This window comes from Phyllostomus discolor, chromosome 6 (assembly GCF_004126475.2).
Source record: "Phyllostomus discolor isolate MPI-MPIP mPhyDis1 chromosome 6, mPhyDis1.pri.v3, whole genome shotgun sequence".
NCBI classification, from domain to species: Eukaryota; Metazoa; Chordata; class Mammalia; order Chiroptera; family Phyllostomidae; genus Phyllostomus; species Phyllostomus discolor.
The window spans coordinates 90,516,120-90,529,726 of NC_040908.2; the positions used below are offsets into that span (position 1 = coordinate 90,516,120).

The following is a 13,607-nucleotide window of genomic DNA, read 5'->3' on the forward strand; positions in this document are numbered from 1 at the left end:
TACTTCGCATCAGACCTTGCACTAATTAGTAGAGACAAATGAGCCATCCACTTAAGTGCTTACATACACAAAATATATACTCCTTCACACAAAAAAACAACAGGATACATTTTTAAAATTACAACTTCTATGACATTTTTCTTTTTAAAAGTATATTTCATTGATCATACTATTACAGTTGTTCCTTCTTTCCCTTCCTTTTATCATCCTCTGCCCTGTACCACCTCTCCCTTCAACATTCCCCACCTTAGTTCAAGTCCATGGGTTGTATATGTAAGTTCTTTGACTTCTCCATTTCCTATACTATTCTTAGCCTCCCCCTGTCTATTTTGTACCTACCACTTATGCTTCTTATTCCCTGTACCTTTTCCCCTATTCTACCCACTCCCCGTTCCCGCTGATAACCCTCCATGTGATTTCTGTGATTCTGTTCCTGTTCTAGTTGTTTCCTTAGTTTGTTTGTTACTGGTTTTTCTTTTTTAAATTACTTTATTATTGTTCAATTACAGTTGTCCATATTTTCTCTCCCTTCTCCACCCACCCCCTCCAAACCCACCTCGCTCCCTTGCTTCCATGCTCCCCCTTGGTTTTGTCCATGTGTCCTTTACAGCAGTTCCTGAAAACCCTTCTTCCCACTGTCTCCTCCCTCCTCCCCTCTGGCTATTGTTAGATTGTTCTTAATTTCAATGTCTCTGGTTATATTTGTTTGCTTTTTTCTTTTGTTGATTATGTTCCAGTTAAAAGTGAGATCATATGGTATTTGTCCCTTACTGCCTGGCTTATTTCACTTAGCATAATGCTCTCTAGTTCCATCCACGCTCTTGCAAGGGTATAAGCTCCTTTCTCTCTGCTGCATAGAATTCCATTGTGTAAATGTACCATGGTGTTTTTTTACATATATTTTATTGATTATGCTATTACTGTTGTCCCATTTCCCCCTCTTCATTCCCCTTCACCCCACACTCTCTCCCACCCACATTTCCCCACTTTAGTTCATGTCCATGTGTCATAAGTTCTTTAGCTTCTACATTTCCCATACTATTCTTACCCTCCCCCTGTCTATTTTCTACCTACCATCTATGCTACTTATTTTCTGTACCTTTCCCCCCTCTCTCCTCCTCCCACTCCCCTGTTGCTAACCCTCCACGTGATCTCCATTTCTGTGGTTCTGTTCCTGTTCTAGTTGTTTCCTTAGTTTGTTTTTGTTTTTGTTTTAGGCATGGTTGTTAATAATTGTGATTTTGCTGTCATTTTACTATACGTGTTTTTTTATCTTCTTTTTCTTAGATAAGTCCCTTTAACATTTCATACAATAAGGGCTTGGTGACGGTGAACTCCTTTAACTTGACCTTATCTGGAAAGCGCTTCATCTGCCCTTCCATTCTAAATGATAGATTTACTGGATAGAGTAATCTTGGATATAGTCTTGCTTTCCATGATTTTGAATACTTCTTTTGAGCATCTTCTTGCATGCAAGGTTTCTTTTGAGACATCAGCTGACAGTCTTATGGGCACTCCATTATAGGTAACTGTCTCCTTTTCTCTTGCTGCTTCTAAGATTCTCTCCTTGTCTTTAATCTTGGATAATGCAATTATGATGTGCCTTGGTGTGTTTCTCCTTGGGTCAAACTTCTTTGGGCCTCTCTGAGCTTCCTGGACTTCCTGGAAGTCTATTTCCTTTGCCAGGTTGGGGAAGTTCTCCTTCATTATTTTTTCAAATAAGTTTTCAATTTCTTGCTCCTCTTCTTCTCCTCTTGGCACCCCTATGTTTCAGATGTTGGAATGTTTAAAGTTGCCCCAGAGGTTCCTAAGCCTCTCCTCATTTTTTTGAATTCTTGTTTCTTCAGTCTGTTCTGGTTGAATGTTTATTTCTTCCTTCTGGTCCAAATTGTTGATTTGAGTCCCGGTTTCCTTCCCTTCATTTTTGGTTCCCTGTATATTTTTCTTTACTTCACTTTCTACAGCCTTCACTTCTTCCTTTATTTTGCAGCCATCCTCAACCATTTCTGTGAGTATATACTGATTACCAGTGTTTTGAACTCTGTATCTGACAGGTTGGCTATCTCTTTAACACTTAGTTCTTTTTCTTGAGTTTTGATCTATCTGTCCTTTCATTTAGGCCATATTTCTTTTTCTTGGTGTACCTGTTGCATTATAAGAGGTGGAGCCTTAGGTATTTGCCAGGGCAGGACAACCCACTTTGCTGCCTTGTGGTGCTATATGTGGGGGAGAGGTCAGAAAGGGAACAATGGTGCTTGTTGGGCTCTCTCCCCACTTGCTGTCACTTTCCTCTCTCCCCCACCCACAAGCAAATTGGGCCCTTCTGGGGCTATTATTCCAGGGTATATGGGCCTGTGTACATTCTAGGACCCTGTGAGCCCCTCCAATGACCTCTCCTGTGAGACTGGCAGTTTTTCCTGCCACCACAACCCCCACAGGTGTTTACACCTAGAGATTTTAAAGCTTTCTTTCCCAAGTTCTGGACCTCTGCTGGATTGCATGGTGTACTTCACTCCCCAGTTGTTCTTCCTGGTTTATCTGCACGCGAATGTGGGACTGCCTGGTCCGCCAGCCATCGCCTTGCCCTCCTGGCCCATCAGCTGCTGCTTTGAAGCACATCCTCTCCACCCTGGCTGCCCTTCTCCACCCCTCCTAACAGGCTGAATGAATGTTCCTTCTTTAACTCCTTGGTTGTCAAACTTCTACACAGTTAGATTTTTTTGGTAGCTCTGGTTGTTTTTTTTGTTTTAAAATTGGTTGTTGTCCTTCTTTTAGTTGTGCAATGAAGCAAAGTATATCTACCTATGCCTCCATCTTGGCCAGAAGCCTTGATATTTTTCAATAAAATAAAGTTAGGGCAGCTAAACAAATGCTTTCTTCCAATTTGTTACTGCCTTTTTGAATTTTAGGCACTGCTGTAGACATGGGGTCACAAAAGTGAGTAAGACACGGGCAATGAATTAGTTGGTAAAGCCTACTTTTCTTGCTGGTTCAGATGTTAGAGGTAAAGTTTACATTAGAAGATCCATGTGAGACTTTAGATGCAAAGCCAATTTTCTTTTGTAGTCTGAGAAAGCATCAGAGGTGACTTTTGTAGGCTTTCACATTTGGTTCAAGTTTAGATTGTATAACTGTGTCAGAAGCCATAGGAAAAACAGCATTTGTCAAAGAGTGACCTGGGATTTCCACTTATGACTTTTAATGGACATCAAAGAAGATGAAGTTGGTTTCTGCTTCAGTAATAGCCCTCTTGGGAAATTACCCAAGACCTTAATGATGATTATTTATTCATGTAACTTGGAAAGTAGTAGAAGAGGAGGTAAAGATTTACATTTGGTGTATTAAAACTGTTGAAAGACTAATATGCAATTCTAAATACTCCTTCTGGCTATTGAAACAAGACCTTAGGAATCTTATATGATCTGTTGATGTATTACTGTTTCAAAATATATCATCAGATCACATAAGACCATAACATTAAAACATTACCTCAAAGAACTGAATTTTGAATTAAAACATTAAGAGAAAAATTTTAAATCAACCTTTAGAACTAAACTAGTAATCTAAAGTATTTTCTAATTTAACTTCTGAAAATAGATGATGGAATGCCTATCATATAGAAGGTGCTTGGCAGACATTTACCCAAGCAAAGGCCTAGAATGTGCTCGAGGACTAACCTTCAAAAGCATTTCCTCATGTTGGGGATTATCAGAATCATAGGGTTCTCTGCGCAGTTTTTCCACATCTGCAATAAGGTTTCTGTACCCAACGATCTGCAGAAGGCAAGCCTGAAGAGATATTCCCAACCTAAGGTGTTCAAAAAGAAGAAACACACATGAAGTAAAACAAAACATACTTTTGGTATTTGTTCACTCGCTGTATGCACAACAGGACTTTTCCTGTTCATTTAATATGTAGGAACTTGCACAAATAGGATCTAATAGAAGCACAACTTCTTATTAAAACTCATGGACAGTTGTAGAACTTGGCTGAAACTTCCCTCTCATTCTGGCCTTTTCTTAAGCCATGTGCAATGATGTGGTTTAAAAAACATGGGAGCGTGTTATGTAGGTGACCTGTGAAATATAGAAAATAAAGGTGATAATGAGTTCTTAGAGATCACGTAGCCCCCAGTAGGTGGGTATATCAGAACACTTCAGAGGGCTGTGTGTGTGTTTAGAGATAGTGACAGAGGGAGGAAATAGCTGTAAGAGGCTTAGGAGTAAAACAATTTTCAAAACAACAAAAATACTTCTGTTTGGGAGCATTCCTGAATAGATGAGGCAATGCTAAGAGAAAGAACTCACTACTTTACAAGATTTCCCATTCCATTTCAACTCCTCTAGATGTCTGAACACTTTTTTAGGCTGAAACAAAATCTGCTTTCCTTATCACCAAGTGGCTCAAATTCTGTTCTCTGAGAAAATGTATTTCCACATTTCCCATGTCTATTTATTTTAAGATAGTAATTCTTTCTTCTAGTTTCATCTCCAGGGTTAAAAAAAATTCCTCTGTTCCTTCAATTCCTTCTCATGCAGCATGGTTTTGAGATGTTTTACTACATTGCTCAGTCTTCTCTGAATGTACATGTTTAACAGTCTCATTACAACACATGACTGGGACAGAAAGCAAGCTGGCAAGTGTGACACACAAGATCATTAATTCCTGTGGTCTAAATGCTGTTTCTTGCCTATAACTTAGAAGATAAAACAGGGTTTCTTTTAGCAGTCACATAACAGGTATATTAAACAGATGGCTAACTAATCACCAGATTCTTAAGATTCTTTTTTCATATAAACTACGGTCATATAAATTATTTGCCTACATTCATTTGCTGGCATTTTAAAATCTAAAGGAAGTATTTATTTCACATTTATTTATTCCTGCTATATTCTTTACAGTCATTAGCTTTTGTGATTCAAAATAGTTGAATGTTGGCAATTTCATATGATTTAACCCAACAGTTACTCTCCCATATACTCTTATCTCTAATTCACTCACTAAATTTGAACATCCTTGTTGTGACGGTCATTATAATCACAATCACAGTGTCATCATCATCTTTTTTGGGGGTGGGGAGGGGAATAAGATGTATAGAAAATTAAGACTAAAGTAGGGGCAACAGAAAATTATGTCTTAGGATGTGTACTTACCTCGGATGTAGAGGGCAGTGTCAGATAACCCAGAACACTAAACTTACATAAAAATGAATGTTCAGGCCCTGGCTGGTGTAGCTCAGTGGACTGAGTGTGGGCTGCGAACCAAAGTGTCGCAGGTTTGATTCCCAGTCAGGGTACATGCCTGGGTTGCAGGCCATGACCCCCAGCAACCGCACATTGATGTTTCTCTCTCTCTCTCTCTTTCCCTCCCTTCCCTCTCTAAAAGTAAATAAATAAACTCTTAAAAAAAGAGAATGTTCAATTAAATGACCCTTGTTACCATAACACCAAAAAGCTAAATCAGGTATTTTAATATAGGAAAAGTGAACAGTGGCACTGGTCAACCAGGAAAACAGTGTAGGACTGAAAAGAGTTAATTCTGAGGAAAAGAGGAAAGTGGGAAAAATGAAAGAAGATGGAACATGAGAATCCAATTCAACTTTTACTCTAGTAATTCTTACCAGCAGCATAAACAGCACTTGGAAAAAAATGTAATTAAAGCAAAGTGAGGTTAATAGTAGTAATAGCTTGATAAATTATAAAACACTTCCCCTTGCTCTATTTCTTGATTTTTTCCAGAAAATTATTTAAATTAAAAAAATTACATTTTGTGAATGTCAGTATGGGGAAAAAAAGTAGCAAAATGCAATCTACTACCTATAAGGTTTTATTTTTCCTAAAGACAATCAAAAGAATAGCTGTAAGGAAATGCTCTTGAATAAAACATATAACTTTCACAGAAGGGACAGAAAAGATCCGCTAAAATTAATACAATCTCTAAATGTGATTATAAGTCTAATAACACCCTTCATGGCTAATGGTAGTCTTAAATTTTTCGTTCAACTTAATTTAAAATAAATTGTCTTATTATCACTTTCCCAGAGAAATAAAATATATGTCAAAAGGTTTCAAAAAGACTTTTACTGCATAACTAAATCATCTTTAATGGCCAAATAAGAAAAAGGCAGCTAATTAGCTGGCGTGTGCAAAAGAATGCTATAGAGACCACATAGAAATGCAGTTTTGTGGTGAAACCCAATTAGCTAGTACCTAGAATCCTTCCAAGAGATAGACATATGCAAAGTGAACTCTAATATTCCCTTTAACTATAGCTCCCAGTCTTTGGCAATTAAAGGCCTTTCTCAGTGACAACACCTGAAGTTCACATGAATATCTAAAAGACAGTTTGTTACCTACCGAAACTGTTTCTAAATATATCTGCATGCAGAATTTATTCTACCCAATATCTGTAGCCCAATTTTTTACTGAAAAATTCCTCTTCTCAGTGGAAAATATAAAGCTAATTTTAAATGTCATGTACATTGCCAAATGCATTTTAATACTTCCAAGATGAGATGAATAAAGTACAAAGTTCTAAAGTCTTCATATAAAAACCATCTCTCCCTCCCACACATGCCTGACTTCTTGACAGGCATGTAGGAACTGTCTCCAAGATTTTCAGCCTGTCATGAACTGATGGAGCAGAATCAGCCTGGGCACATTTACAATTTGAACTTTTACTATAAGGTAAAACACAGGCATTGCATGAAATGGCTGTTGATGAAATAGATCCCCTTTAATTCATCTGATACCAGAGCCATCCATTATATTTCTTACATTCATTACATCACAGAACATAAGCATGAATCATAAAAAGTAGAAAGTTGCTGCTATTTATAAACATGAAAAAGGTACCCTTTTGCTTTATTCTTCATCTGAAAGTCAAAACATTGCAGATAATTTGGGACTGGGGAAGTGGAGAGATTGAGAGAGAGAGAGATTGAAAGAGGGAGGCAGACAGACTGAGAGAGACAAGTGCATTAAATAAATAATAAATGCATAGCCATGACTTGTGTTCTATATTTACAAAATAATAAAAATAGTTCTTACTGTGGATTTATGTCAGGGTTAATTTTTTTCAGTTCCATGATGTCTTCTATAGTTTTTTCAATAGCATCAGGATGAACACTCACTGAAGTCTGCAACAGCTGGAAAACAGGTCTCAATCATTTTCCTTGTCATGAACACCAGAGCTTAAGTGGGGTCCCTTTAGGGTCTATTAGATAGGGGTTTCGAGTATTTGTTTGAAGCTTCTCTATGAAGATACTAAACTAAACTAAGAGCAAATATTGTTTTAGTATTTTAATTCTAGTAAATTTGACATTTTTATGATGATGGTAGTGCAATTTTCCTGATTAAAGTAATAACATAAAATAAACTAATAAGGGTTTTTTTTTACCATTTTCATCTGTTTTAAACTACTTACATTAAAATATTTTCTTTTTCTCTCTCAACATACCTGATTTCCACTGTTACTGGGCATTATGTCTATGACTGAGTGAAGTTCATGGGGGATATAGTCTTAAGGATGCCAAAATTAAAAAATAATATTCAAGAATCTTGAAAAAATAGGTTTTCTCTCTTATGTGGATGCTTAACTATGTGCTATAAAAACTAGAATAGTGGCTTCTTTGAGTTTCTTGGAAAATCCTGAGTATAACATTAAATGATTTGGATATTGAGAGTTAATGTTGCTTTTATTTGAAGGAATATTTATTTTATGATTTGGGAAGAAGTATAAAAAAGAATGATTCAACAGTAGAGCAATAAGTACATCTTACATCTGCCTAAAAAAAAATCACACCCTGGCTGGCGTAGCTCAGTGGACTGAGCACAGGCTGGGAACCAAAGTGTCCCAGGTTCAATTCCCAGCCAGGATACATTCCTGGGTTGCAGGCCAGAACTCCAGCAACCTCACATTGATCTCTCTCTCTCTCTCTCCCCCTCTCTCTCTCTCTCCCTCCCTCCCTTCCCTCTCTAAAAATAAATAAATAAAATCTTTTAAAAAAATCACATGCAGTGGCTATTTCCATGTTAAAAACAAAGGCAATTCTTTCTTTTCAGATTTTTTTCTCTTAGGAGAGAGGGAGGGAGAAAGTGGGGAGAGGAAGAGACAGATAGAGATAGACATAGACATAGAGATAGATAGACAGATAAATAGATAGAGAGAGAGAGAGAGAGAAGAAAAAGGGGAGACAGGGAAAGGTGTGGGTATACTCCATAGAGAGAACCACCTCAGTTTTTATTAGTTTTGATAGCCAATGGTATATTTTGTTTCCTGAAATTTTTACTTTTTGATGATGGAGGGAAGATTCCAAGTGAAAAGTTGCTGAAAAATATAGAATCAATTTTACTCACCTTACTTTTTGAATCCCTCAGTGATGTTTCTATAAAAGAGATAATTTTAAAAATCATTCAAAAATTGTCCTTTACATGTGGTTTAAAATCACGATGCTGAACTAAAACACTGTATCCTCAGTGCCACCAAGCCTACATTTTGTTTACTTCCTTGTTTCATGCTTACCAATCTTCATGGTTCTAGAAGCTCCAGGCTTGGTATTGTAACAGATCCGCTGTAGTTCACATCTTCCAGTCAGCTTCCTCATTACAAATTTCAGGCAGCGCCACAAAAATTTGCAGTAAAAATACAGGCACACCTGGATCAGCATTCTGTCAAAAACAAAAGATAGCATCCTTCCACTAGAACTCTGGAAGAGAACAGAAAGCAGCCACCACCAGCAAGAAAAGAAGCCCAGAAGAAAATCAGCCATTAGACTTCTGGTTTATACACTATTCCATTTGTCTGACCACATGTTATTTTATTTGAGGTAGCTACAAACTCATCATTGGGGGGTAATCCCAGGTCTCTGAGGACACACTTACTATGACTGCAAGCAACTCCAGAATGCCTAATTCTAGTAAATATGAATTCCAACAAACTAAGTGCAAGGCTCAAGAATCCTTTCCTTTCCTATCTTTGCCTAAATAAAATTTAAAAATAAATCAGTAGCTTTAAAATAGTATCTAGAAGTTGTTGCTCCCTGAGATGTTGGGAAAGAATGTGCCACAGCAACTGTTCTCTTTCTTAAGTAATGTTTATTTTCTTCTTTTGGTTAAGTATATTTTCATATTTTTCTATAATAAGTATATGTTATTTTATTTTTTGAAAAGTTTCAACAACATAACAAAAGCAAAGACAAAAACCACATGATCATATCAATTAATGCAGAAAAAGCATTTGACAAGGTACAGCACCCATTCATGATAAAAACACTCAGCAAAGTGGGAATAGAGGGAGCATTCCTCAACATAATAAAGGCCATATATGAGAGACCTACAGCCAGCATCATACTCAATGGGCAAAAATTAAAATCTTTTCCACTAAGATCAGGAACAAGGCAAGGCTGTCCACTTTCACCACTTCTGTTCAATATAGTACTGGAAGTTTCAGCCACAGCAATCAGACAAGAAAAAGAAATAGAAGGCATTCAAATCAGAAAGGAGGAAACAAAACTGTCACTGTTTGCAGATGACATGATAGTATACATAGAAAATCCTATAGACTCTACCAAAAAACTGCTTGACCTAATAAATGAATTTGGCAAAACAGCGGGATACAAAGTCAATATCCAGAAATCAAAGGCATTTCTGTACACCAACAATGAAACAGCAGAAACAGAGATCAAGGAAAAAATCCCATTCGAAATAGCAAAAAGAAAAATAAAATATCTAGGAATAAACTTAACCAAAGAGGTAAAAGACCTGTATTCAGAAAACTACACAACACTGAAGAAAGAAATCAAGGAAGACACAAACAAATGGAAACATATACCGTGTTCATGGATTGGAAGAATTAATATCATCAAAATGTCCATACTACCCAAAGCAATTTACACATTCAATGCAATTTCTATTAAAGTACCAATGGCATATTTCACAGACATAGAACAAACACTTCAAAAATTTATATGGAATTATAAACGACCCCGAATAGCTGCTGCAATTTTGAGAAAGAAGAGTAAAGTAGGAGGGATCACAACACCTGACACTAAACTATACTACAAGGCCACTGTAATCAAAACAGCCTGGTACTGGCATAAAAACAGGCACATAGACCAATGGAACAGAACAGAGAGCCCAGAAATAACCCCAAGTCTCTAGGGGCAATGAATATGTGACAAAGGAGGCAGCAACATAAAATGGAGTAAAAATAGCCTCTTCAACAAATGGTGTTGGGAGAACTGGACAGCCACGTGCAAAAAACTGAAACTTGAGCACCAACTTACACCATACACAAAAATAAATTCAAGGTGGATAAAAGACTTAAATATAAAACGTGACACCATTAAAGTCCTAGAGGAGAACGTAGGTAGGAAAATCTCAGATTTTTCACGAAGAAACTTTTTTACTGACGTGTCCCCTAGAGCAAGGGACATAAAGGAAAGAATAAACAAAGGGGACCTCATCAAAATTAAAAGCTTCTGCACAGCTAAAGAAAACAGTATCAAAATTAAAAGAGAACCAACTGTATGGGAAAACATATTTGCCAATGATACCTCAGACAAGGGTTTAATCTCCAAAATATATAAAGAACTTACCAGACTGCACTCTAAGAAGACAAGGAATCCAATTAAAAAGTGGGCAAAGGACTTGAACAGACACTTCTCCAAGGAGGACATACTGAAAATCCAAAGACACATGAAGCAATGCTCAATATCGCTAGCTATCAGAGAGATGCAAATTAAAACCACAATGAGATACCACTTCACACCAGTCAGAATGGCCATCATAAACAAAGTAACAAACAACAAGTGTTGGAGAGGTTGTGGAGAAAAGGGGACCCTAGTGCACTGCTGGTGGGACTGCAGACTGGTACAACCACTATGGAAAGCAGTATGGAACTTCCTCAGAAAACTAAAAATGGATCTGCCTTTTGACCCAGTAATTCCACTGCTGGGACTCTATCCTAAGAACACTAAAACACCAATTCAAAAGAACCTATGCATCCCAATGTTCATAGCAGCACAATTTACAATAGCTAGATCTGGACGCAACCAAGATGCCCATCAGTAAATGAATGGATCAAAAAACTATGGTACATTTACACAATGGAATTCTATGCAGCAGAAAGAAAGAAGGAGCTCCACCCTTTGCAACAGCGTGGATGGAGCTGGAAAACATTATGCTTAGCGAAACAAGCCAGGCAGTGAAAGACAAATACCATATGATCTCGCCTTTAATAGGAACCTAAATAACAAAACAAAGAAACAAGCAAAATTTAACCAAAGACACTGAAATAGAGGACAGGCTCACGGTGACCAGAGGGGAGAGAAGAGGGAATTTAAGGGGTCAGTGGGAAGGGTTCACAGGAACAAACTTAAAGTACACATGGAAAAAACTAGGGGGAGAGTGGTAATGGGAGGGAAGTGGGGAGGGTGGGAGGGGGGAATGGATTGGGAGTAAAAAGGAGAAAACTGTATTTGAACAATGATTAAAATATAAAAAAAAGTTTCAACAACAATTAAGATATATAAAATGATTATCAAGGTCATTATAAAAATATATATATAGGACTTCCAGCCAAGACGGTGGCGTAGGTAGACACACTGTGCCTCCTCGCACAGCCAAAATAAAGCCAGCAACAATTTAGACACAAGATAACAACCAGTTCTGACAGAAAATTGAACTGTATGGAAGTTGGACAACCAAGGAGTTAAAATAGACACATTCATCCAGACCAGTAGGAGGGGCGGGGTCAGGCAACCTGGAGAGGGGTCACAGCACAAAAAGCAGTGGCACCGAACGCATAACACATCCCTGGTGCGTAAGGCATCCTGAGCACAAGAGCACAGGCTGCTGACAGACCCAGTAAGGTGGTGACTGTGAAGCGAGGCACTGTGCACAAGGCACCTGGCTGCCTGGGCCACTTTCACGTGCAGATAAACTAGGTGAAATTGGGCAGTGAGACAGACCACACAACCCAGGGTCCCAGTGCCAGGATAGAACCTCGGGGCACTGATTGGAAACACCTATAGGGGTTGAGGCGCAGGGAAAGACTCCCAGCGTCACAGGAAAGTGTGTTGGAGAGACCCATGGGGTCCTAGAATGTACACAAACCCACCCACATGGGAATTAGCACCAGAAAGGCCCAGTTAGTTTGGGGGAAGCGGCAGAAGGAACTGAAATCCAACAGAGAGCGGAGCAAGCACCATTGTTTCCTCTCGGACCTCACCCCCACATACTGCGTCACAACCCAGAGACTGGGTTGCCCCACCCTGGAGAACACCTCAGGCTCTGCTCCTCACTATGTAACAGGCCCAATAAGACCAAAAAAAAAAAAAAAAAGGCCAAATGGAAGAACAGATCAAAGCCCAGAGCCAATACTTTTAAGAGACCAAGAGATAGCTAACCTATCAGATGCACAGTTCGAAGCACTAGTGATCAGGGTGCTCACAGAATGGGTTGAATTTGGTCTCAAATTAGATGAAAAAATGAAGGCTACGATAAGAGAAATGAAGGAAAATGCACAGGGAACCAATAGTGATGGAAAAATAGCTGGGTCTCACATCAGTGGAGTGGACCAGAAGGAAGAAAGAAACAACCACATAGAAAAGAATGAAGAAATAAGAATTCAAAAAGATTAGGAGAAGCTTAGGAACCTCCAGAGCATCTTTAAATGTTCCAACATCCAAATTACAGGTTTACCAGAAGGGGAAGAGGAAGAGCAACAAGTGGAAAAGTTATTTGAACAAATAATAAGGGAGAACTTCCCCAATCTGGCAAAGGATATAGATTTCCAGGAAATCCAGGAGGGCAGAGAGTCCCAAAGAAGTGGGACCCAAGGAGGAACACACCAAGGCACATCATAATTACATTAGCCAAGGTAAAAATGAAGGAGAGAATCCTAGAAGCAGCAAGAGAAAAGGAGACAATAACCTACAAAGGAGTTTCCATCAGACTGTCAGCTGATTTCTTAAAAGAGACCTTGCAGGCAAGATGGGGCTAGAAAGAAGTATTCCAAGTCATGAAAGGCAAGGACCTACATCCCAGATTGCTCTATCCAGCAAAGCTTTCATTTAGAATGGAAGGGCAGATAAAATGCTTCTCAGATAAGGTCAAGTTAAAGGAGTTCATCACCACCAAGCCCTTATTGTATGAAATGTTAAAGGGACTTATCTAAGAAAAAGAAGATAAAAAACATGTATAGTAAAAGGACAGCAAACTCACAATTATCAACAACCACACCTAAAACAAAAACAAAAACAAAGGAAACAACTAGCACAGGAACAGAACCACAGAAATGGAGATCACATGGAGGGTTAGCAACAACAGAGTGAGAGGAGGAGAGAGAGGGAAAAGGTACAGAGAATAAGTAGCATGGACAATAGGTAGAAAATAGACAGGGGGAGGGCAAGAATAGTATGGAAAATGTAGAAGCTAAAGAACTTATGACACATAGACATGAACTAAAGTGGGGGAATGTGGGTGGGAGGGGGTGTGCAGGGTGGAGGGGAGTGAAGGGGGGAAATGTGACAGCTGTAATAACATAATCAATAAAATATATTAAATATATATATACACAATATCTATATGAATGAAGTCAGATTC

At 38.4% G+C, this 13,607-nt stretch overlaps 1 protein-coding gene across 4 annotated transcripts in view; it reads right to left on the bottom strand.

Moving 5' to 3' along the window:
* The window catches only part of ELMOD1 (ELMO domain containing 1), an 82,018-nt gene that overhangs the window by 23,702 nt on the left and 44,709 nt on the right, over nucleotides 1-13,607 (bottom strand). For all 4 annotated transcript variants that reach the window (XM_028515656.2, XM_036028613.1, XM_036028614.1 and 1 more), the window contains 4 exons: nucleotides 8,524-8,669; nucleotides 8,358-8,386; nucleotides 7,050-7,147; nucleotides 3,678-3,807 (listed from right to left, as the gene is read on the bottom strand). In XM_028515656.2, the coding sequence (XP_028371457.1) occupies nucleotides 3,678-3,807; nucleotides 7,050-7,147; nucleotides 8,358-8,386; nucleotides 8,524-8,669 (403 nt within the window). The remainder of the gene's footprint in view (nucleotides 1-3,677; nucleotides 3,808-7,049; nucleotides 7,148-8,357; nucleotides 8,387-8,523; nucleotides 8,670-13,607) is intronic.